This window comes from Silene latifolia, chromosome X (genome assembly GCF_048544455.1).
Source record: "Silene latifolia isolate original U9 population chromosome X, ASM4854445v1, whole genome shotgun sequence".
Classification (NCBI taxonomy): Eukaryota; Viridiplantae; Streptophyta; class Magnoliopsida; order Caryophyllales; family Caryophyllaceae; genus Silene; species Silene latifolia.
Genome location: NC_133537.1, coordinates 232,954,596 through 232,980,892, shown reverse-complemented (window position 1 = coordinate 232,980,892; position 26,297 = coordinate 232,954,596). Strand labels below are relative to the sequence as shown.

Sequence of the window (26,297 nt, the reverse complement as noted above, 5' to 3'; positions counted from 1 at the left end):
ACCTTGTTATCTTGTCACGTGTATATGTGTCTTTTTGTGTTTTCTTATGCATGCTTGCTCTTAAATACCTTTGACATCCCTGCCCTTTTTTGATTATGTCAAGAGGGGGAAAAGGTAAACTCATGCTCTTAATCTCTTTGCATATTGGTTAACTCATAACTAGGCCTAACCTTCACAACTTTGAATCTTGTTTTGGGGCAATGTAAACTTGTCATGGTAAGTATGATCTAAGTTCTTGCTCTATAAGGTAATATAGTCCCTTCTCTCATATGATCTTGCTTGTTTAAAAATCATGAATTAAGGTGCTTACATTGCTTACATTCGTTTTAGGGCTTGTCATCATCAAAGGGGGAATTTGTTGGGTTCCTTCGATTGATGATAACATGCCCATTTGATGTGTGTTATCTTAGTTTACCTTTTCAGGATTTATGGTTAAATCAAGCTTGGATTAAGAAGTGTTGAGTTGTTGATCATCCAATTGTATTGAATCCTAGGCGTCATTCAATGTACAAGTTAGAAAGTAAAGTATTTTATAGTAATAGAAACAGTCAAGACTACTGTTACTTTTACAAGTAACAGCAGCCTGGACTGTTGCCTCAATTCGTAACACTTGAACACTTTCTTATCTTTCAAAAGCCATTTACGTGTCTTACTCTTTGAAAGATAACTTTCAGATTTTTTCAAGGATTTGTCTTTCTAGAAAAAGTGGTTTAAATAATTATCATTTCAAAATATTTCCTCTTTGTGCAAATTTGACCCTTTGGTCTTTCATAAAACAAGAAATGCTTTTTGCCATTTTTGCGTAAACTTGTCATCATGTGACTTGTTTTCCCTTCTTTGTTTTCTGAATTTGCATGATCTATTATGGATAATTTTAAACACTCTTTCTCTCTTTTGCCTTTTGAATAAGAACCTTCTTTGGTGTAAGTTTGGGAAGTTGTTGAGACTCATCACATGTGATGGTCTTTGACCCTCAAAACCCTAACAACTCCCTTGCTCATCCTCTCTATAAAAGGCGTGCATCTTCCTCTCATTTCCTTAAGACTTTTCTGAGATTTAATCTAAGTTTGCAAATTGTTTTTCAAAGCTTAAAAACCGAGTCCTAACTTTGCAAAGCTTTTAAAAGTCTTCAAGTGATACAATCATGGCTACTGTTACTTTAATATACTAGACTCTCTCACTTATGAATTGTTGATCTTGTAAAGTTGTCCACCTCAATTCTTTTTAAGAATAAGTTAGTGGAAGCTTGATCTTTATAACATTCTTAGTGTGTGTGTAGAGTTTAGGACGGAGTAGTCTTCAACTCTTTGGCAACCGGAGTAGGTTGCGAGTTGGCTTGTTCTAGAACGGAGTAGTTCTTGGACTTGTGTCACAACCGGAGTAGGTTGTTGTCTTTTTATTGTTCGGGTTTTTAGTAGTCGGAGTAGATCACTAAAATAAATCAATAAAAAGTAGATTGGACGTAGGCACTTGAGTTTCTTGCCGAACCAATTCAAAAATCTCGTGTTTAATCTTCTTTGTTTTATTCCGCTGCTATTTATCTTCTTTGCTTTGCTTTGCTTAACTTTCAAAGTGAGTTCCAAAACTGTCACATTTCGTCTGCAGTCTGTACTCTATAAACTGAGACAAATAGCTACAGTCAGAACAGTTGTTACTTTCATACTTCAGCAAACATTCATTTTAATACTCGTTTAATCTTGCAATATTATTCGAAGTATTCTCTCATCTCTTTTGTTCTTTGAACTCATTTTAATTAATAAAGTTGAAGTTAAATTTTTTAAATAGTACCTAATTCACCCCCTCCCCCTCTTAGGTACTCGAATCCATAAACTCAACAATATATTTGATTATTAAAGTGAGTATCTCACAATGCGTTACATTTACTTAAAGAAAAATATTTTGAGAAAGTTATAATACTTAAACCAATAAATTTATCAAGAAAAATATATTTGGAAGAGTCATTGTATTTATTAAAAACAAAACATAAAGATAACTACTAAGAAATACTCCCTCCCATCCACTCTTTTCTTCTCCTTTGAAGTGGGCACGGGGATTAAGGCCCTGTTCTTTTGGACTTAATTTCAGTTCTAATAAGTTGATTCGATTCACTCCATTGATTCGATTGATTCATTCAGCTCAATTCAATTCAATTGATTCGATTGATTCAGTTCAATTCAGTTCATATTAGTTTATTTCAACATTACTATTATTATTCTTATTGATATCATTATTATTTTTATATTAATGTATTTACTATTGTTATTATTATTATTATTATTATTATTATTATTATTATTATTATTATTATTAGTATTGTTATTATTATTATATTATTTTTATATTTATTATATTACTTATATTTATTAATAATTAATTCTTATTATTTATAATATTATATTTATATTTAATACATTTATTATTATTATTATTATTATTATTATTATATTTAATATTATTATATTATTAAGTTATTATTTAATATTTAATATTTTATTAATATACTCATATTATTAATATTATTAATCACATATTTATTATTATTATTATTATTATTATTATTATTATATTTAATATTATATTTAATATTCTTATGTTAATAAGTTATTATATTAGACCTATTATTATTATTATTATTATTATTATTATTATTTATTTTTAGTTATTATTATTAATATATTATATTATTATTAATAATGTTATAATTTATATTACTAATATATTATTATTATTATTATTATTATTACTATATTTATTATTATATTAATATTTTATTTTTTATATATCTTATTAGATTATTATTATTAGATTATATTAATATATTATTATTATTATTAATGAATAATATTATAATAATATTTATTATTATTATTGGTATTATTTTTATTATAATATTTATTATTATTATTATTAATATAATTTTTTATTATTATTTGATTGATTGATTCGATTGAGATCAATTGATTGATTGAGTTTAGTTGATTCGTTCCATTAAGTTGATTGATTGATTCAGCTCCATTATGTTGATTCGATTCGATTCGGACAATTTCAGTCCAAAAGAACAGGGCCTAGAGTGGGGAGTATTAATATTGATAAAGATATGAGTGGAGTTTGGTAATTGGAGAGAGGTATAAATAATTATGATTAAATATTAATAAAGGAGATGAATGAGGTTTGATTATTGGAGAGAGGTAGGAATAATTAGAATTAAATATTAATAAAGGATATGGTGGAGATTGATGAGTGGAGAGAGGCATGAGTATAATATTAATAAAAACTTTCACAAAAAGGAAAGGGGGAGAAAACCTGAATAATCCGTTTTAGGTAATAGGGAAGAAAAGAGTGGATGGGAGGGAGTAAATTTTTATGATGTGATAATGAAAAATTATATTAGACAAGTGATAATGTGATAACGAGTGAGATATTTGAAAAAATTATGAAAAACTTTATGAAAATACATTTAAGATTTAAGAGGTTTTAAATAATATGATAACGAGTGGAGATTTGTACTTGAATGATGACTTTTTGGACTTTTTCGAGTAGGTTAAGATTGGGTTTTAAGGCGACTTGATACCCATCGTGGAAAAAAGTTAATATTTTGGTACTAATTTCTAATTATTGATTATGTTGATATTGGATGAAAAAGGGTCATTATATTGGTATTGTTTATCAATTAACCTTATTTTATATATAGTTGTTTCAAAAAACAAAAGGTGCAAATTTCTTATAAATATGTTGTTTGACATATAGTATATGCAAGACATACACAACCAAAACATTCAAATAAGTTCAGCTTTGACAATTGACCCTATATATTTGATACATAAACATCACACATTATATATTGAAATTTGCAAAATGCATCAAATTCTATTCATAGCGTTTTGAACCCATATTAATTGATTTGCAACATAACGTATCGTGAAATGATCTAACTTAAGAACTACTTAATGTTGATTGTTTCATTATTCGAATACATTTATTTTAATTAATATGATATTTGATAAGTCACAAAATTATTTATATAATAACGTTTACCATGAATAGCTAACTATCAGTCTATCACTTATTAGTTATAATTAAAACTGTATGTATTTTATTTTAAAATATTGAAGTTAAACCTAAGAAAATATGAGTTGAGAAAGTTAATTTATTTTTATTTATAAATAAAAATATTAAATGTTATATATGAATTATATTATTTTTCTTCAATTATAATAATAAAATTTTCAAACAGGCCGCGCGAAGCGCGGGATACTACCTAGTAGATTAAAAGGCTGGCTTGTAAGTGACTATCTATTAGAATGGGTGATTGATGATATGGTTCCATAGATATAAGGAACCATTAGGGGCTGCCTTGTAAGGAATTGTGTTTTCTTATTTTAATGAAAAGCTGATTTCCTCCCCCCAAAAAAAACCTCTAATTAATGTGACTTGGCAACTAAATAATTATATCTATAAAATCTAATTAAAAGACTACCAAAAATCTCTAATTAATGTGACGTGGAACTAATTAATTCTATCTATAAAATCTAATTAAAAGACTACCTAAAACCACTAACTAATGTGACGAGGCAACTAAATAATGTGACATGGCAAATGTGACATGGATAAGATAACATCTTAAACCACCATCATGTAAAATGCATCTTATATAAAAAAAATAATGCAATAAAAAAATAGTAATAATACTCCGTAATAATTAAACGAACCTTATACATTACATTTCTTCGAGGTCTATATTTATGTCTGATGGGGCATATTCTGCACCCGCTGACCAGTCAACATATTGAGCAAGGTCAAAGATATCCACAGCAAGTCAACGGCTTAGACAGCCTAACCGACGAGGCCTGTCGGCCTGTCAGATGGGCCCCGGCCGGGGCAACCAGCCAGCCGGAGCACACATCCGCGAACTCATATCCAAGACCCCTCGGCGGTGAGCCAACAGGGCCCGTCGGCCTGCCATGGGTCCCTCGGCCGAGGGTAGATCAGTCTTTCCACCTGCTAGCCACTTGGCCACTTGGCCACTACGTGACAAAAGGTGAAAGTCTATAAATACTCCTCTACTCTCATTGAGTAAAGGATCCACAATTTAACCTAAGAATCACTATTCATCTGGTAATATCTTCCTTATCTCTCTACAATATATACTTCACCAAGTAACAACAACTTATCTTTCTAAGTTTACTGACTTGAGCGTCGGAGTGAGTTCGCTCGGCCCAAAGCCGAGCCCTCGGTTTGCTCATTGTTTCAGAGCGCAAGGAGGAGTCAACCAAAGACGTCATTCTACAAGCACGGGTGGTAACAAATAAACTGCCGGAATTACACCGGAACAATTGCGCGCGTCGTGGGGAGGATACTAGAAGCTAGTCACATTCATTCCCAAACAAAAACCCACCCAAAAAGCCAAGAAGATGTCAAAACAACAAGAGGTATTCGTAACTGACGAAACCGAGTTCTGCCAAGATGATACCGTCCACCACAGTGCGAGTCGCGTGACCCTCCACCTACCTGGTAATTCAACCGGAGTACGGGGTGCCAATAATACCGATACGCGGGTTGCCGCCAACAGGTCACCATCATGGGACATGTGGTTGATGTAGCAAAACTGTAGGTACTCCTGGACCTCATTAGTAGTATGTCGGCTCACACTGTCACACCGACAAGAGCGGCGGAACCCGTCCAGGAGACCAGGGCCCAGAATGTGACTCCAAGAGACTTGAATGGAGCACGGAAGAAGCCTGTCAAGACGCCGGAGGAGCCGAGAATGCTAGTGGTAGACCCGAGTCCTTCCCGCACTCGCGGAGGACGGGCGTCGCCGCAAACATCGACGAGGCACCCCCGCAGGAGTGAAAGAAGTCCGACTCGCGAGTCGAAGAAGAAGCCCGACTCACCGAGTCGGAGAAGAAGCCCGACTCACCAGTCGGAGAAGAAGCCCCTCCGCCTCGGGAGAGGAGCCAGGACTAGGAATGCGAGGAGCCGATCGCCGCGTGCCGTTCGACACGTGGTCAGACAGCCCCTTAATGCCTACGTCCTTGAAACCGCCGTGCCAACCAAGCTAAAGTTGCCGGCGTTCACATAAAAAGGGGATAGCGACCCCACCGACCATGCCGAGGCCTTCGAATCATACATGTCGTTGTGGGAGCAACCCGACGAAGTCTGGTGCCGAGTCTTCCCAAAAACCTTGCATGGGATGGCTCGAGTTGGTACAAGGGGCCCGACGGCTCGGATATCTTTACGCCCGACCTAAGGGACGCCTTCTTAGCTCAAGTACTCTTGCAATAAAAGGAGGGCCGTGGAGACATCGGACCTCCCGACTATCAAGCGAGGAGGGAGGCGAGTCTCTCCGAAGCTATGTAAAGAGATTCGACGCCAAGGTTCAGCAAATTCGTGAGCCGAACAATGAAAGCGAGCCGGGCACCTTCGCGGCGATGAAAGGCCTCCCAAGGGGAGACTTAAAAACGAGCTCATCAAGTGCGGCGGTTTGGGTTTAGACGCCGCTAGGAAGATGGCCGACCAGGCCATCAAAGTGGAAGACTATCACAAGACTGGGTAGGCCGGCGAGGTGGGCACTCGAGAGAAGAAGAGCCACCGGGAGGACAACCCGGATGAAAGACGCCGTGACAATAATAGGTCACGGTCGATAGATCCGCCCGGAAGCGAGCTCGGCGGGCGCCGGGAGGAGTTCGGGAACGTACCACCAAAGGCGTGCACGGTGATCACACCCCCCCTGGTTGTATCCGCGCCGAGGTCTTCGCCCGAGCAAGGGCGAGGGCCGAAATGGGAAAGGCCCCCAAGCCGAAGGGAGACAGTGACACGAGCCGAGTGAGTACCACGGCCACACCGGTCACCTATCGAGAACTGCCGGCATCTCGAAGAATGCCATTGAAGAGCTAATCCGGAAGGGGAGCCTCGACAAGTATGTTGCCAAAGGCCAAAAGACTGAGGCCGGCGGTTCAAATAAGAAATCCGTCTTTGAACGGATAGGAGTGATCCATGTTGTCATCGGGGGCAACGAGAATGGTGGGTCCGCTCATGGGCACAAACGGCACCTGAACGAGCTGTATCAGGCCATCAACTTTGTGCCCAAAACAGCGGTCCCCGCTTCCAACATCCCCGACATGACTATTGGGAAGAAGGACTACGAGGGAGTCATCGCCCCTCACAGCGACCCACTTGTAGTCCACTTGGACATATCCAACCACCTGGTCAAGAGGTGCCTGATTGACACAGGCGCCTACACGAACATCATGTTCAGGGAGTGCTTTCTCAACCTCAGTCTGGTACCTCAATCCGTTGTATAGCTTCTCCGGGGCCGGCCTGTTACCCCTGGGGTTGATCAAGCTGCCGGTGATGTTCGGCGAGGGGAATGCGGCAAAGAATGTCCTATCTGAGTTCGTAGTCATTGACGGCTCGTCCGCCTACAACGTCCTCATAGGCCGCGTCACTCTGAGCGAGGCTGATGCAGTGATGTCAATCCGAGCCCTGACACTGATGTATGTCTCGGACCGGGGGGAAGCGCATAAGCTCGTCTCCAAGGACGAGAAGGACGAGGTGGTCAACACCCAGATATCCGCCAGAGGGTGCAACATGCAGTCCCTCAAAGTGGCAAAGAAGTCAGGGAAGGGGAAGAGCCCATCTTTGCAGCAGGAGGTTGACCCGATGAATACCGACGTCGGCATGGTTGAAGGAACCCCGACCGACCAAGAAGAGCCGCATCCCGGCGTATGGGAAATAACTACTGACGGGTCCCCCACGGCGAACAGCTCAGAGGCTACCATTCTTATCATCAGCCCAAACGGAGACGTGTTTGAGCACGCCTTGAAACTTACCCTCTCGACCTCAAGCAACGAATCCGAATACGAGGCGGTGATAAATGGAGTCGGGTTAGCTAGGGCTGCCGGGGTGGAGCACGTCGTGGTGAAGACATGCTCACTGTTGGTGGCCAGCCAAATCAGAGGAGAGTGTGAGGCTCGAGACGACGGGATAGTAAGATACCTGGAAAGGGTAATAGCCAACACCGCCAAATTGAAGTCCTTCCAGATACAGTACATTCCCAGGTCCGACGATGCCTCGCCGACACACCGGCTGACAGACATGGAGGGTGCACCTTTGATGAGCCATTAGGGCACTGACAATCTTGGGAAAAATTTTGTATAGCGGCGGAGGTGCCCAAGACAGCTGTGGGCACCCCAACGCATATTTATATCTAATGAAGAATCGTCCAAGTTTTCCATGAAAGTGTCCATTTCCCCCCATAGTCACTATCAGAAACAGACACCGGCTCACACTGTCACACCGACAAGAGCGGCAGTCGTCATCAAGAAGCAGGCACCGTCGCAGTCACCCCAAGTAGTAGACGCTACGGCAGTCACCCCAAGAGGTAGACGTCGCAGCAGTCACTCCAAGTGGTAGACGCCACTAGCGATCATCATCAAGAAGTGCACCGTCGCAGTCACCCCAAGTAGTAGACGCTACGGCAATCACCCCAAGAGGTAGACGTCGCAGCCAGTCACTCCAAGTGGTAGACGCCACGGCAGTCATCATCAAGAGGCAGGCACCGTCGCAGTCACCCCAAGTAGTAGACGCTACGGCAGTCACCCCAAGAGGTGGACGTCGCAGCAGTCACTCCAAGTGGTAGACGCCACGGCAGTCATCATCAAGAGGCAGGCACCGTCGCAGTCACCCCAAGTAGTAGACGCTACGGCAATCACCCCAAGAGGTGGATGTCGCAGCAGTCACTCCAAGTGGTAGACGCCACGGCAGTCATCATCAAGAAGCAGGCACCGTCGCAGTCACCCCAAGTAGTAGACGCTACGGCAGTCACCCCAAGAGGTGGACGTCGCAGCAGTCACTCCAAGTGGTAGACGCCACGGCAGTCATCATCAAGAAGCAGGCACCGTCGCAGTCACCCCAAGTAGTAGACGCTACGGCAGTCACCCCAAGAGGTAGACGTCGCAGCAGTCACTCCAAGTGGTAGACGCCACGGCAGTCATTACCAGCACAGCTGATACTCGCAAAAGCGGTCAACGTACCTTGGGAACGTTAAACAGTTGAGATACGCACTCTAGATTGCCTCGGCCAGGCCGAGGCGAAAACAAAAGAGGCGCTCAATCAATAACGTAAGAAGACAACTCAGACGAAGACGAGAAAAGACCTCGGCCAAGCCAGAGGCAAAGTGAAAACGTTTACAGTTAAGATGCTCAACTACTAGCGCAAGAAGACAACTCAGAAAAATGGGGTAAAGACCTCGGCCAAGCCGGAGGCAAAAGAAACGAGCTCTTATTAAAAATGTTCAACAGACTACAAGAAATGCAGACGACGGCCGTCCCCATAAGGATAAGCCAAAAGACAACCTACCAAAGTTGTACAAAATACAAGGAAAAGAAAGGCAAAAGGTTACAGATATCATTTAAGCGCCAAAAGATGGCAGGGAGGAAAGGCTTAATAATTGGCCCCCGAACAGCTAAAGCTATCCGAGACGCCGGGTGAGCCTGGTGACGACCGCCCGTCTCCCTATGCCTGTTGCTGCTTGCCATCAGCAGCGTTAGCAGCATCGTCCTTAATGGGCGACCCAGAGGCTGTCTCAGCAGTCTCAGCTTTCTCAGCAGCCACAGCCTCAGCAGCCTCAGCTGCCTTCATCCTCTCGGCTTCCTCCTTGGCCGCCTTAGCCTCCTCAGCAAGGGCCGCTCTCTCCGCGGCCACCTCTTCCTCCTTCTTCACCCTTAGCTCCTCCTTGGCCTTCTCCTTCGCGGCTTCCTCCTTAGCTTCGAGCTTGTCATCAAACAGCTCGTCAAATTTGTCCCACGGAAAGGAGCCATCCAGAGGAAAGAGCTCCTCAATCACTTCCCTGGCAGCTTCTTCAGCCAGGTCCCGGTATTGGGCGCACATGTTAGGGAGGAGCATGGTTTGGAGTGTCTTAATGTCCTCCTCCCTTTGGGCGATAATAGCATCCTTGTTAGGACCACCTTCCCCGGACTCGGAACAAGTCCCTAAATTCGTTCCTCTGCGTGAAGTAAAGGTCGGCGTGCTTCTGAACGAGGTCACGCATCTCCGCAGACTTAGCGGCTTCGCCGCCGCGGCCTCGGCCTTGGCTCTCTCAAAGCAAGGACCTCCTTTTCGGCGTCCTCCCGAGTTTCCTCTCAAAGACGGATTGCCTCTTGACCTCGGCCTTGGCCCTCTTAGCCTCCTTGTTCGCCGCGTCGAGTTCCAGCCTTAGCCGCTCGAGCGTGGGGGCCTTCGGCCATGGTCTCCTCTTGCTCCATAATGTGGGAGCCGGCTAGCCGAGTCCATTTCGCCGACCTCTTACTTATTCTCATCCCCTCTGCCACAAGCTCGGTGGGGGAAACCTTCCGAAGTGGGGGATCAACGGTGACATTTCTATCACCCGCCTTCTCAGGCAGCTTCTCCAATTGCCGCACCGTGAGAACGGCGGCTGCCGACGGTTGATCTACAAAAAGTCAATTAAAACACCCGTGTCAGTATATATGGACGTATCGGAGAACCTGTCATCAGGAACTCCTAATGAACCAGCAAGCTAAGTCGGGGCCAGGGATATATCGTACCATGCTTGGCCTTCTTACTCGGAGGACGCATCTCCTCCTCTGCGTGGCTAGCGATTTGCAGCAGCAGAGGCCAGGTATCGGCCCAGCAGGGTGGGCTCTTTCCTTTTGCGGATAAGGGGAGATCCCTCCGCATCGGAGTCCCCCCCATCGGTAATATCAACGATCTCCACCGTCTCCTTCTGGACTGAAGGGATGGAAGGTGGAACGGATGTCGACGCCATCGCCGTCGAAGATTTTGTTTTCCGCGTTCGGCGCGGCATGTTACTAGCAACCCTCGCCTGGGCCGCCTCCACATTCAGGCCTTTCAGTTGCTGATCCATCAGATCATTCGGCGACGTCCTGCGATCACGGGCCAGAGCCTTAAGGTGCAAATCAGCAACGGTTTTATCCTTGTGCAGCCCCATCCTCCGAAGGATATCCTCAGACAGGTCCGGTCCAAAGTGGTCTGCAAAGGAAGCAAAGCAAGAGTTAAGTAGAAATAAGTCAAAATTCAAGAAACAGAAACATTGAGAGCAGAGATGGGCCTCACGCCGACCCCACTCACCCTGTGCCAGGGCCGGTATGAGGCCGACATGGCAGAGCAGCTCATCCTGAAGGATGATCTACGTCGGGGGGATCCATCTTTTCGACACCCCACTCTTGTCCGTCTCAAAGAGCCTCATCGCCAGCCTCTCATCCTCATTAAGAGGGACCTTGTCGGCGTCCATCTTAAGCTTTTTCCGTTTAACCCATCTGTCATGCTCCGCCTCAGTCTCGCACCGCAAATTAACTTGGTGCTGGAAGGACCGGGGCAGCGGATAGTCATCCGGCACCTCAACGTACACCCACCAATCTTTCCAATCCTTGCAGGAGGAAAGCTTGTCAACGGAGATGTAACCCGGCTCCACTTGCACGCTGTACCATCCGACACGACCGGGAAACGACGGCCGAAGGTGGTGAAGCCGACGGAATAAATTAACCGTTGGGACCTCCCCCTTGAAGAGACAGAGCCAGACAAAGCCGACTATGGTCCTAATAGCCAACGGGTGCAGTTGGCCCACGGCGACGTTCATGGCTCTAATAATAGCCATGACGTAATCATTCAGCGGAAATCGGAGCCCGTACTTCAAGTGCCGGATGTATACGCCGGTGCAACCCGGTGGAGGACAACAGATGGCCTGGCCCTCCTTAGGGATAACAATTTTGTACCCCCTGCCGAAATGAAAATGGCCCTCGAAAAATGTCTCGCCGGAACAACTGGCGAACTTATGAGTCCAGGCACGGTCCAGGTGGACCTTACAGGCCTCGCCATGGTCCATGACGTACTGCCTCCCCTCATTAGGACGAGTCCTCCCATCATCATCACCGTCATCGTCACCATCATCATCATCGTCGTCATCATCCTCCCAGTCCTCCAAAACCTTTTGGTCGACCTAGGGAGAAGGGGACCTCGGACCCCCGGACCTTAGCGGGACGGCGGCCAGTGCCTCCCCTTCATCCAGACGCGACAGGGAACCCCCCGGCGCACGATTACTAGGTCCGGCCTCAGTAGAAGACATGGTAGCAACAGTTATTCAACAAAATAAGAGATCGAGAAAAGTTTGTTTGTTTACCTTGAAGAAAAACACTAGCCGAAGTAACGACACTGAAGATTAGAAGAGAGAAAAGCCCTTGGAAATTTGGAGGAAAGTAAATTTTAAGAGAATGAAATTGGTGCCCAATTTCAAAGACTAACTGCCCTATTTATAGGAAAAAGCCCATGAAGAAGGACCAATCAGGGCACAGCCCATGAAACATCACCAATCAAGCAATCGGACACGTGTCGGACATGCAGCCACGGAATGTCAATCGTTGCAACAGTTGAATGTCAATCAATGCAACAGTGACCAAGCGTCTTCAACACGCCCCTTCATATCTCTCTGCCTGTTCATCTTCCTCAACAAATTCCTAAGTATCCGCTTCTCCGCCGGCCACATGATCAACCAAGCCAGAAAGCACCGGCCAGGGGGCAATCAGAAACAACCGGCACTCTCCACCCTGGTCTCAGCCAGCGTCATTGCCTTTTTCCACATCAGCTGTCCATTACACATCCATGTGGAGGGGGGGATATGGTACGGCCTAAGCAAAGCCACGCCGGGGAAGAAGAAGTCGGGGCAGAAATTTTCACTTGCGCAGAATATACGCTCAACATACATCGGAGCCCATACCACGGAATAGACTACGCTGGGGGCAAATTGATGGGGCATATTCGCACCACGACCGATCAACATATTGAGCAAGGTCAAAGATATCCACAGCAAGTCAACGGCTTAGACAGCCTAACCGACGAGGCCTGTCGGCCTGTCAGATGGGCCCCGGTCGGGGCAACCAGCCAGCCGGAGCACACATCCGCGAACTCATATCCAAGACCCCTCGGCGGTGAGCCAACAGGGCCCGTCGGCCTGCCATGGGTCCCTCGGCCGAGGGTAGATCAGTCTTTCCACCTGCTAGCCACTTGGCCACTTGGCCACTACGTGACAAAAGGTGAAAGTCTATAAATACTCCTCTACTCTCATTGAGTAAAGGATCCACAATTTAACCTAAGAATCACTATTCATCTGGTAATATCTTCCTTATCTCTCTACAATATATACTTCACCAAGTAACAACAACTTATCTTTCTAAGTTTACTGACTTGAGCGTCGGAGTGAGTTCGCTCGGCCCAAAGCCGAGCCCTCAGTTTGCTCATTGTTTCAGGAGACTGCAAGGAGGAGTCAACCAAAGACGTCATTCTACAAGCACGGGTGGTAACAAATAACTGCTCTGGAATTACACCCGGAACAATGTCTATATTACATTTTATAATAATGAAAAACGATTTTTAAAAGTTATGAACTTTTATTGATATTTATGCCTATATTAAATTTGATAATAATGAAAAAAAATGATGCCCAAATGTCATAAAATGCATCCTCAATTGTTTATATATTTTTGTTGGAAGACAAAATTTGTAACCCAAAAGGTTTTATATCCCTATTGCCGGTAGAATTGTACTGTCACTAACCTTTCTTATCATTTTATTCACATCAAGCTAACTGTATTAAGGTTTTAAATTATTAACTAATTTATTTATTTTTTATGTAAATTACATTAGGTTATGAATTGTTCATCACATTTTCAACTTCATCGTATGCGTTTGTTTTGCTTTCAATTAGGGGCTATCAAGATTTGTGGTGTTGACTGTTGAGCTCTTCAAATGTAAATATATTTACATCTCTACGACTTGATTCTCATTCCCTCTTTCTTTCACAATTTAAGGGGAAGCTTAAGTTAATAACGATGATGTTCCATATAACACTATTTTGTTGGTTACTTTGCACTAATTACTGAGTTAAGTTAATAACGATGATGTTCCACCTCTTCTGATATATATATATATATATATATATATAAATATATACATACATATATATATAAATATATATATATATATATGTATATATAAATATATATATGTATATATATATGTATATATACATATATATATATGTATATATACATATATATATGAATATATACATATATATATATATATGTATATATACATATATATATATATATGTATATATATATGTATATATATATATATATATATCAGAAGAGGTGGAATACACACACACACACACACACTAGGTAGTATCTCGCACTTCGCGCGGTCTGTCTGAAAACTTTATTATTATAATTGAAAAAAAAAATATAATTCATATATCACATTTAATATCTTTACTTAAAAATAAAAATAAATTAACTTCCTCAACTCTTATTTTCTTATGTTTAACTTTAGTGCTTTAAAATAAAATACATACAGTTTTAAATATAACTAATACTCCCTCCGTTATTTTTTATATGTAGTTTAGGTGATTAAAAAAATTTCTCTTTATATGTCGTTTTATATTTCCAATGGACACTCTCTCTTAATGGAATTGTAAATTAATTATGGGTTCTTAATTACATCTCATGCGAACCTTTTTTTTTTTTTTTTCATTGGTTTAGAATAAATAAATTCACTATGAGTTGTAAAATTCCAACAATTTTGCTCATTCCAAAGCTCTATTTAAATGCTTAATTAATGTCATTATCATCACACTTAATCCATTTTCTTAATAGTTGTGCTTTTTCCTAAAACGACATATAATGAATAATGGAGGGAGTAAGTGATAGTTCTATTCATGATAAACGTTATTATATAAATAATTTTGTAACTTATCGAATATCATTTTAATTAAAATAAAATGTATTAAAATAAATGTATTCGAATAATGCAAAAATCAACATTAAGTTTTTAAGTTAGATTATTTCACGATACGTTATGATCCAAATCAATTAATATTGGTTCAAAACGATGTGAATATAATTTGATACATTTTTTAATTTTTAATGTATAACGTGTGTTATTTATGTATCAAACATATAGGGTCAAAGTTCAACTTATTCGAATTTTTTGGTTGTGTATGTCTTATATATACTATGTGTCAAACAACATATTTATAAGAAATTTGCGCCTTTTGTTTTTTGAAATAACTACATATAAAATAGGGTTAATTGATATACAAACCAATATAATGACCTTTTTTTCATAATCAGCACCAACATAACCAATAATTAGTAATCACTAATCAGTACCAAAATATTAACTTTTTCTACGATAGGGATCAAGTCAGTTGAAAATCCCATCTTAACCTACTCGTAAAAGTCCAAAAAGTCATCATTCATGTACAAATCTCCACTCGTTATCAAATTATTTAAACCTCTTAAATCTCAAGTGTATTTAATTTGTCCAATATAATTTTTTCATTATCACATCATAAAAACTTATCTCTTAGTAGTTATTTTAAGTTTTTTGTTTTTGTAAAAATGTAAGCTTTGATTAATCAAATAGAGTATTACAAGAAGACACTTCATCAACTAATAGCCATTACAAGAGAATTAATCCCTACAATTACACCTTGATACCTAGGCTAGTCACCCAATTTACATCAGTCTGTTGAGCATGTGAAGAGAACTTCTGCTGAATCCTCAGCTGAGCCAACTTCTGAATTTCTTAAACAAGCAATTCTGGTCTTCTAATCTTCATTTCAACCCTGCAGGTATTCCTTTCCATCCAAAGGACATACCAACAAGAAAGTCTTACCACTCTCCAAACTTTCCTCCTGACAGTAGGACAACGTCCAGGAGGGGTTTGAATCCTCATTTGTAACCAGTGCTCAAGTTGATTTTTCACCAGTTTACTATATCCACAATCAGAAAAGAGATGAGCATGAGTTTCTGGTTCCAGCTCACACATCACACAACTATTGCTGCCACTAATCCCAAGATAGAACAACTTATCCCTGGTATTCAGAGCTTGTCTCTGAATCAGCCAGCCAATCACACTATGCTTGGGAATTGTCCAGCTATCCCATACATCCTTATACCAAGATACATGGGGGTGTGATCTCTGTAGCCATTGATAACCTGCCCTAATAGAGTAACCCCTGGCATCAGAGATCCATTGGTTACTCTGGTACCCAGTAGCTAACAATCCTTTAAGCTTGCATATATTCCTCCAGTTCCAGTTTGAGTTTGGTGGAGGTAAGTATGAAGACCAATCAACACCTTTCATATAAATATGATCAACCCATAGCACCCATAAACGATCAGCTTTTGTATAAATCCAATTCACCAGCTTGCCAATAGTGGCAATATTCCATACCCCAGCATTCTTCACACCCAAACCACCCTCCTTTTTGCTGCAGCAGACACTGTCCCAGGCAACCAGAGGGTCCTTTGGTACACAACATCCCCATTCCACAAGAAATTACGACAGAGAGCTTCAATTCTTTTTATACCACACTTTGGCAAAAGGAAAATAGAGCACCAATAATTGTGTAAGGTGTTGAAAACAGAATTAATTAAGACAATCCTTCCAGCATAACTCAGTTTCCTTGCTCCTATTCCCCTAATTTTGGCCACAATTCTCTCCACAAGGATATTACAATCATGCCTAGTTAATCTAAAAGCGTGAATCAACAAACTTTTCTCTCTCTAAAAATTTTCTCTCAACTTTTCTAACAAACTTTTTCTAACAAACTTTTCAACAAACTTTTTCCCCCATTTTTCTTCATGTTTTTTTCCGATTCCTTTTTCTCTTGATCAGTTCTTGATCAATGGCGCGAACAAGGGGGCGTATTGCTCGATTGCGGACGACATTGTCGACCTCTCAAGCTAAGCTTCCTAATGATACTCTTTTGGACAGAAATGGTGAAGATTTGGCTGACCTTGTGTTGACCCCGACGCGAGTTGTGAAGACTGTTAATGATCGCATTGCATCCGCCATTGCTTCGGCTCGAGTTTCTTCGAAGGTTGCTAATTTCTCTTCTCCCTCTTCTACAATGGCTGTGTCTGTAAACCCTAATTCTTTAGTATCATCACCAGTTTCTAGTGCTAAGGCACCTATACCTAATTCAGTTCCCTCAATTCCTGTTACTGTGAATCCTGTGCATAATTTGGCTGTTAATATAATACCGATACTATTGTCCATAATACCATTGATAATCATACATCACAAGTTTCTTCTGCTAATTTGGGGAAAACTTGGTCTAATGTCGTTAAAAAACCTGTTAAGGCTGGTATGAGTTTATTTCTTGTCATGATAGTCTTTGCTCTTGATGCGGTAGAAATTATGCACTCTTGACTTTGAAAAAGAGCTTAAAATTTGGGAATTCACTCTCATGGGGCATATCATTGGGGCTAAGCCTTCTTTGAAAATTGTTCAGGATTTTGTTACTAAGTATTGGGGTTCCATTGCTTTTCCAGTGGTTCAATATTATAAGAAAGGCTGGTTTGCATTTAGATTTGATTCAACATGAGGCTATGACTAATGTTCTTAGGCAAGATCCTTGGAAAATTGGTCCAAATTCCCTGATTCTCAAGCATTGGACTCCTTCTTTTTCTGTGGAAATGGAGAAAGTAGCAAAAGTCCCGCTTTGGATTCTTTTCCCTGGATTAGATCCTTATCTCTGGTCTGAGTCTGTTCTTAGCAAGATTGCTAGTAAATTGGGCAAGCCTTTGTTTGCTGATTTGGCTACTACTCATAAGGACAAGCTTTCTTTTGCTAGGGTTATGGTGGAAATCGATGTTACTCAGCCTTTTCTTGATCATGTGGATATTGTGTCTCCTTTCCTTGGTCCTACTTCCCAGAAAGTAGTCTATGAATGGGTGCCCTTCTACTGTTCTGGGTGTGGCAAGTTAGGGCATAATATTGACACATGCAAGTGGGTTAAACCATCTAATGAACCACAAACTGTGGCTACTTCTACTTCTGAGCTGGGTACTGTGGGTGAGATGCAGCAGATTGGAGATCATCAGAAAGAGAATGTAGACTCAGGATGCTCTCAGCTAGGTTAGAGATCTCTTTTTTATTCTCCTGCTTCTGTTGCTTCTCCTCCCCCTCCCTCTATAAGCTTGGTTATTGCTCCTAATTCTTCTCCTGAATTGATCTTTGAAGAACCTGTTGTTAAGGATCTTGTGATTTCAAATTCATTTCAGTCTCTAGAACCAGGGGTACTTTCTCCTAAAACTGATACTGTGGCCTCTAGTGAGCTAGGTGATTTGGGTCCAATTCAGGGTGGTAAAGATGTTCTAATAGAGAATGTAGGCTCAGGATGTTTTGAACTAGGCCAGAGATCTCTATCTAAGTCATCTAAACCTCCTGATATTGGTCCTACTTTACACTCAGCATGCTCTGACACTGGCCAACCAGGCCCTAGTAGCATGATTACTCTTCATCCTCCTGTTTAATGAAGATTTCTTCTTGGAATGTCCGTGGTTTCAACTGTCCTCTCAAACATAGTGAGGTCAAGGATTTCTTGAAAGACAATAGTATAGATGTTCTTGCTCTCTTGGAAACTAGAGTCAAGGAGTATAATGTTGCTAGTATTGTTAACCAACACTTTGGTAATTGGGTGGTCATCACTAATTACAGTCACCACTATAATGGTAGAATCTGGGTTTTTCTTAATCCCAGTGCTGTGTCTATTACTCACACCAGTAAAGATGCTCAGTTTATTCATTTGCATTTGCATCATTTTGTTTCCAACTTCGATTTCCATTTAAGCTTGGTCTATGGGAGTAATAATGCCTCTGAGAGGGAATCTCTGTGGGAAGGTCTTTCTAGATCTTTTACTACTGATCCCTGGCTTGTTTTAGGGGATTTCAACATTGTTCGAGATCCTGCTGAGAAGCTTAGCTCTACTCCTCCTCCCCTCCAGGAGATGTTGGCTTTTAATAACTGCTTATCCACTTGTCATATAGATGACCTGGTCAGTATGGGGTGTGACCTCACCTGGACTAATAAGCAAGAGCCAAATACTCGGGTCTGGTCTAAGTTGGATAGAGCCTTGGTCAACCCAGCTTGGCTTGCTGTTTTCCCTAATTCTTTTGCTCATTTTCCTGAGCCTGGCATTTCTGACCATTCTCCTACTTTGGTCCATGTCCTTGATACTTACAAGGTTCCTAAAAGATTTAGCTTCCTTGACTGCTGGATTGATCATCCTGATTTTATTGGGACTGTTTCTGATGCTTGGAATACTAAAGTTCATGGCAGTCCTATGTATTGTTTCTTCCAAAAGCTTAAGTCTGTTAAGAGAGCCCTCATTTCTTTTCACAAGCAACACTTTACTAATCTCTCTCACCATGCTAAGACTACTAAAGAGGAGTTACTTCATTGTCAAGCCCAGCTTGTCAAGGATCCTTTCTCTACTTCTCTTATTATGGAGGAAAAAACCTTGCTTCAGAAATATACTACCCTCAAGACTGCTGATTTAAAAAGCTTGCATCAAAGGGCTAAAATTAAGCATATTTAGTACATGGATTGTGGCTCCAAGTATTTTTTTGCTAAACTTTCTGAGAGAAGGAACCAGCAGCAGATTGGTGTTATTAAAAATCTTAATGGTGACAGTTGTACTGGTAGACAGGATATCAATCTTGCTTTTCAGAGTTATTATCAGGAATTGTTGGGCACTGGAAGCCAGGTTAAAGCTCTTGATCCTAACCTGTTCCTTCATAGCCCCACTCTTTCCTCTTCTGATGGTATTCCTCTTACCTCTCCTTTAACTCTTAAGGAAATTAAGGATGTTGTGTTTAGTTTGGACAGTAATAGTAGTCCTGGTATTGATGGTTTTTCAGCTGGTTTTTTTAAATCTACTTGGGCTATTATTGGTATGGATCTTAGTAAGGCTGTGTTCTCTTTCTTCAAGAAGCATAATATGGCCAAGCAAGCTAAGTCCACCCTCATTACTCTTATCCCTAAGAAACAGGTCCCTTCTTCTGTCATGGACTTTAGACCCATCTCTTGTTGTACTGTTTTTTACAAAATTATCAGTAAAATCCTTGCTAATAGGTTGAAGCAAGTGCTGCCCCTTATCATTGGTCCAGAACAGGCTGCTTTTGTGTCTGGTAGAAATATCTTTGAAAATACAATGTTGTCTCAGGCTTTGGTTCAAGGTTATGACAGGAAAAATGTTTCTCCTAGATGTCTGGTCAAAGTTGACATTAGGAAAGCTTTTGACTCCTTAAATTGGGATTTCCTGGATTGTTCTATGCAATTGATGGGCTTCCCTCAACTGTTTACTGATTGGGTGATGGCTTGCATTAGTAGCCCTGGCTATTCTCTTAAAATTAATGGTGATGTCACTGGGTACTTCTTTGGCCAGAATGGTTTGAGACAAATGGATCCTTTCTCCCCCTATCTTTTTGTTTTGGGTATGGAAGTTCTCTCTAAATACCTTAGAAAGCTTTGTCAGCAACCTCATGTATCTCACCATCCTAAATGTCATGCTTTGAATCTCACTCACCTAATTTTTGCTGATGATCTCATGATTTTTACCCGTGGAGATATGCCTTCTGTTGCAGCTGTTTCTGGACTTTTTGCCAACCCTGATAAAACTAATGTCTATTTTGGTGGGGTACCTCCTTATCTACAGGATCAGATTCTTAATACTACAGGGTTTACTAAGGGTTCTTTCCCTTTCAGGTATCTTGGTTTGCCTCTCAATACTGCTAGGCTTTCTACTACTATGTTGGACCCCCTTGTTATAGCTGTTCAAAAAGCTATCACCCACTGGTCTGCTCATCTTCTCTCTTATGCTGGGAAAGTTCAGCTTCTTAACTCTGTTGTCCTTGGCTTAAATACTTTCTGGTGCTCTAGTGTTCTACTTCCAAGGCATATTACTAAGAAGATTTCCAAACTCTGTAAGGACTTTTTCTGGGGTATTCCTTGTGGTGAAAGAAGGCATGTTTTTAAAAGTTGGAAGGACATTTCCTCTCCTATTTCTGCTGGGGGCTTCAATATTAAGGATCTGGAAATTTAGAATGTCTCCCTCCTGAGCAGATGGGTCTATTTGCTTGTTCAGAATCATTCAGGGCTTTGGGCTCACTGGGTGCAGCATTATCTTCTCAAGAGTTCTGATATTTGGCATATTCCTTCCAAACCTTACTTCCCTTATAGTTTTAAAGCTATCCTCGCTGCTAGAGATGTATTACTCAGCAGAGCTGGTAGCATTTTTAATGTTCAAACTACGATGCATAGTCGGTCTGCTGTGCAGCAAGATGTCATTACATCATGTTTATCTTTTCTGAATAATGCTCTATTTCTTTGGGCCCTGGACTGTCCTCTTACCCATTCCAGCATTTCTCCTAGTCATAAGATCATTTGCTCCTTGGCTGTGCAGAATCAGCTTGCTATTATTGATAATCTGCACAGAAGAGGCATTTGCCATGTTAACAGATGTGTGCTTTGTGAAATCAATTTAGAGACTTGTGACCATTTGTTTTTCCATTGTCCTTTCTCTCGTGCTGTTTAGCAAGATTTGTTGCACTGGATGGGCATTTTGCGACCTGGAAAAGGTCTTATGGAGGAACTGCTCTATAGGAGCTCTTATGGGTTAAAGCATTGGAGACATGTGTGGTTTATGGTCTCTCTGGTGGTTGCAGTTCATCAACTTTGGGCTGAAAGAAATAGGCGCATTTTTCAAGGAACTATACAGTAGTACAGGGGGATTGTTCAGAAAATTAAGTACCTGGTTTCTGTCAGGATGTCCTTATGGCACTCTCACCCTGACTATACACATATAGTAGATAGCATTTGTTCTTAGCATCTGGTGTATGGTCTTGGGTTTTTCTTTTGCTGGTTTGTGTCTGTTAGTAGCTTAATTGTTAGTGGATAGTCTTGCAAATTGTATTGTAATTTCTCTCTTTTGATTGAAATGATAAATCTTTTGCAAAAAAAAAAAAAAAATCTAAAAGCTTGAATTGGCCCTCCTAAATATTTAAAGGGTAGAAAACCCTCCTGGAAACCAGAGATAAAGGTAATACCCTGTCTCAGAGCCTCAGTCACACCATTAAACACCACTTTAGACTTTGTTGCATTCACCTTAAGTCCAGAGGCAGTAGTAAAGGTAGAAATGACCCTCAGAAAAAGCATAATAGATTTATGATCTCCTTTGCAAAACATGAGGAGATCATCAGCAAATAGCAAATGTGTCAGCTTTAAGGACTTACAAAGAGGATGAAACCTAAAGTACCAATGTCCCACTGCATAATTCATCACTCTAGACAAATATTTCATAGAAATACAAAAAAGAAGTTATTTTAAGTTTTGTTTTTAATAAACACAATGATGCTTCCAAATATTTTTTTTTTGATGACTTTAATAGTCTAAGTATTATAACTTTCTCAAAACGTTTTTCTGTAAGTAAATGTAGCGCAATTGTGAGACACTCACTTTAATCATCTATACATATCAAAATATTTCAATAAATATAATGGAAAGTATACTCAATTTAAGGCATTTTTTTTAGCTGAAATGTGAGTATATATATATATATATATCAATCAAACAACCAGTCAATATACAAAGGTTTGGGGTTCAAACCCCCATATGCTCCAAAACAAACAACCAACCAAGCTAAAACAAGCAACCAACATTACAATTCAAAGCAATTTAGCCACCCATTTGTTATGCGAATCATTCCAAGGCCAGTTTTGCTACAACCTCTCCTTCTTGCAATATCCTCAACTTGAGCTGCCACAATTTCAGGTCTCAGGACTGACAACTGAAGCCTTGTATTTTTTCTCTGGTGCCAGATAGTATAGAGATAGACATTGAACAACATAGTCATTGCTTTCCATTGCATACTGTTTTTCTTACCATTCTGAAGCTCTGTGAGACTAGGAAAGGATCTTCTCAGCCAGACAGTAAGAGCTTCCCTGATTCTGCAGCTGTAGATACAATCATAGAACAGATGAGATATCGTTTCAGGTAACTCCCCATTGATTAAGCATAGATTGTCCTCACAGTAGCCAAACTGGAAAAGTCTAGTCTTAAAATTTAACCCCTCCTGCATTATAAGCCAGGAAATGACTGAGTGTTTGGGTATGTTCCAGCTGTTCCATACCAGAGAACACCAATCCAATTTAGGTTGTTGAGTACAGAGCCATATATATCCATTCTAGAGAGTGTAACCTTTCTCATTAGGCATCCAACAATTTTCAGTAAATCCTTCCTTCAGTTTATCCTTAATCTTGCATATATTTTTCCAAGTCCAAGGAGAATCCACAGGGGGAGAATAAGAGTGCCAGTCCTGAGTTTTCAGATATACATTGCTAATCCACTTTATCCATAACCTATCAGCTTTGTTGTACACCCAGTTCACTAGCTTCCCTACAGCTGCCCAATTCCAAGTCTCAACTTTCTTAATACCAAGGCCACCAGCATCCTTGGGGAGGGTAACCTTATCCCAAGACACTAATGGAACTCTGTGATAATCAGGGCTCCCATCCCAGAGATAATTCCTACAGATAGCTTCTATTCTCCTTATCACTAATTTAGGAATCAAGAACATATTAACCCAGTAACTATGGAGTGTATTTAGCACTGAATTGATGAGAATAATTCTGCCAGCATATGAAAGTTTTTTGGCACCCAAGCCTCTAATTTTGCCAATAATTTTCTCAGTGAAGCTAATGCAATCTTTCTTATTCAGTTTACCTGGTTGTATTGGAACCCCTAAGTATCTGAAAGGCATTGTGCCCTCCTGAAACCCGGTGACTCTCAATACATCAGTTTTCAGATCAGATGCCATACCACTGAAGAAGATTTCAGACTTTGTATTATTCATTCTCAAGCCTGAAGCATTAGAAAAAGAGGTGAAGGCCTTCATAAGGAGCATAATTGAAGGAGCATCCCCTTTACAGAACATAAGGAGACCATATGCAAACATAAGATGAGTGAGCTTTAAGTTTTTGTAGAGGGGATGATAATGGAAAGGCCATCTTTCTGTAGCAAAGGCAATAAGTCTAGTCAAATACTCCATACAAATAGTGAAGATTAGAGGAGAGATTGGATCACCCTGTCTAAGCCCTCTTTGACCCCTGAAATAACCAAAGTTATTGCCATTCAAAACCAGAGTAAAAGAGGTGGATCTAATGCAGGCCATGACCAGCTTTGTGAAATGACTAGGGAAGTTGAGACCATATAGCAGTTGCTCCACAAAGTCCCATTCAACAGTGTCATATGCTTTTTGAAGATCAATTTTGAAGAGACATCTAGGGGACACATGGCTTCTGGCATACATATGCACAATATCATGGCATATTAACACATTCTCAATAATTGACCTTCCCTGGATAAAAGCTCCTTGGTTGTCATGAATAATATCTGGAAGAACAGGAGCCAATCTGTTGTAGAGAATCTTGGATATAACTTTGTAAAGCATATTACAGCAAACAATAGGTCTAAATTTCTTAACAGATGTAGGCCTATCACACTTGGGGATAAGGGTAATATTAGTGGCATTGATCTGTTTGAGCAACTGACCTGTATTAAAGAAGTCTACAACAGCTGCATATACATCATTCCCAATCAAGTTCCAAGCATCCTTAAAGAATCCACTAGAGTATCCATCAGGCCCTGGAGCTTTGTCCTTAGGAATAGAGAAGACTGCCTGTTTAACCTCCTCATAAGTGACAGTACTTGTAAGAATTTCAATATGCTCAGGACTGCACACTTTGCCCTTAGCCAACACAGCAGACCTAACTTCCTTGGTTGGACTCTTCCTACCAAGAAGATCTTCATAGTAATCTAAAAAAGCATTCTGAATGGTCTCAGTGTCATTACAAAGCTGCCCTTCCTTGTCTTCAATTTGAATGACCCTATTTCTCAAACATCTCTTCTTAATAGCACAATGGAAATAAGCTGTATTGGCATCACCCTCTTTCATCCACTGGACTTTTGATTTCTGTTGAATAAAACTATCCCTGGCTTTAGTCAAACTTCGCAGTTCAGTCATGAGGCTCACTTCCTTTTCAATAAGGTCAACATTGTGAGCATCAGCAACAATCTGTTGAGTGTCAGCTAGTAGATGTGCAACTTGACTAGTCTTATTCTCAATGTCAGAAAAGCAATCTCTATTCAGAGCTGTGAGCTTGTATTTTAACTTCTTCAGTTTCTTAGCCAGGCAAAACATTTTTGTCCCTATCACAGGTCCTTCCCATACTTCTTGCACAGTTGATAGGAAGGCAGGGGCACTACTCCACATGTTGAAGTACTTAAAGCTTCTCGCTTTGCCATTGTTCAGTTTCACATTACTAACCACACAAGGAGTATGGTCCAACAAACCCTCAGGGTGGAAGTGTGCAGCCATATCAGGGAATCTCTCCACCCAATCTTGATTGATTAAAAATCTATCAAGCCTGCTGTACTTCCTATGCTCAGCATCCTGCTTATTATTCCAAGTAAAGAAAGCACCAGTAGTAGGGATATCAGTCATTCCACAGAGACCTAAACAATTCAAGAAGTCCTCCATGTTTTTCTATTTAGTTTGCCCCCCCCCCCCCCTTCCTCTCATCAGGGTGTATGACAGTATTAAAATCACCAGCCAGTGCCCAAGGCCCATTGCACTGCAAGACAAAAGAGCTCAACCAATTCCATAGCTCAACTCTGTCACTCCCATAATTAAAAGCATAAATCATAGTTAGGTAGAAGACATGCTGAGAAGCTATCACAGTAACCTTAACATGTATAAACTGAGGATTGTACTGCAAAACTAAAATATCAAACAAACTTGGTTGCCAAATTAGCCAAACTCTGCCCCCCTTATGAGTATGGTAGTTGGTTGTAACACACCAGCCATTAAACAAATTATGAGAAATATTACTCACATTTTCAGCATTTATTTTTGTTTCTGGTAAACCAAAAAGGCCAATATTCTGCTTATTAATAAAACTCTTCACTATATGTTGTTTATTTACATTATTGAATCCTCTAACATTCCAAAATCCCATGTTATTCAATATTATTATTTTGGATGGGAGGGTTACCAGTATCAACTATTACCACTTGCTGAGGACTTTGATCAGATGAACTAAAATTGCCACTCTGAGGTACAAAGGTCTCCTGAGATTGAATTGATTTAGTAGGTGTAGTCAGTCTTTTCCCAGGAGACCCAATAGATGCAGTCAACACAGGATATTCAGATTCAGATAGCTTATTAATAACTACAGCTGGTTTTGGAATTGGCTTCCAAACCTTTTGAACAGGCTTTGCTTTCTGAACCATCCTCCTACAGTTTTTATCCTCATGTCCCATGCCCTTGCACTTAGTGCAAATACTTTGTCTCCATTCATATTCTACATTAATCACAACAATTTGACCTTGTTCATCCTTGAATTTAATAGAAC

The 26,297-nt window shown here is 40.8% G+C and overlaps 2 protein-coding genes across 2 annotated transcripts; one reads left to right on the top strand and one right to left on the bottom strand.

Annotated features, from left to right (window-relative positions):
- Positions 1 to 15,182: 15,182 nt before the first annotated feature.
- LOC141619583 (uncharacterized) lies at positions 15,183 to 16,674 on the bottom strand. The gene is made up of 3 exons (XM_074436595.1): positions 16,663 to 16,674; positions 15,712 to 16,344; positions 15,183 to 15,260 (listed from the first exon to the last, which is right to left on the bottom strand). Exons 1-3 carry the CDS (start codon positions 16,672 to 16,674, stop codon positions 15,183 to 15,185), a joined length of 723 nt encoding a protein of 240 aa, XP_074292696.1.
- Positions 16,675 to 18,358: 1,684 nt separating this feature from the next.
- LOC141619582 (uncharacterized) lies at positions 18,359 to 19,423 on the top strand. Its single transcript, XM_074436594.1, has one exon. The coding sequence runs from the start codon at positions 18,359 to 18,361 to the stop codon at positions 19,421 to 19,423; it is 1,065 nt and encodes a 354-aa protein (XP_074292695.1).
- The last annotated feature ends 6,874 nt before the right edge of the window (positions 19,424 to 26,297 follow it).

Bases quoted from the DNA above. Each gene is read 5' to 3' on its own strand.
- LOC141619583 (XM_074436595.1), bottom strand. The intron at 15,261-15,711 runs GTAAGACTTTCT...TTTTACGAGTAG, and splicing joins GGAGGAAAGTTTGGAGAGTG to GTTAAGATGGGATTTTCAAC.
- LOC141619582 (XM_074436594.1), top strand. From the start codon at position 18,359: ATGAAGATTTCTTCTTGGAATGTCCGTGGTTTCAACTGTCCTCTCAAA.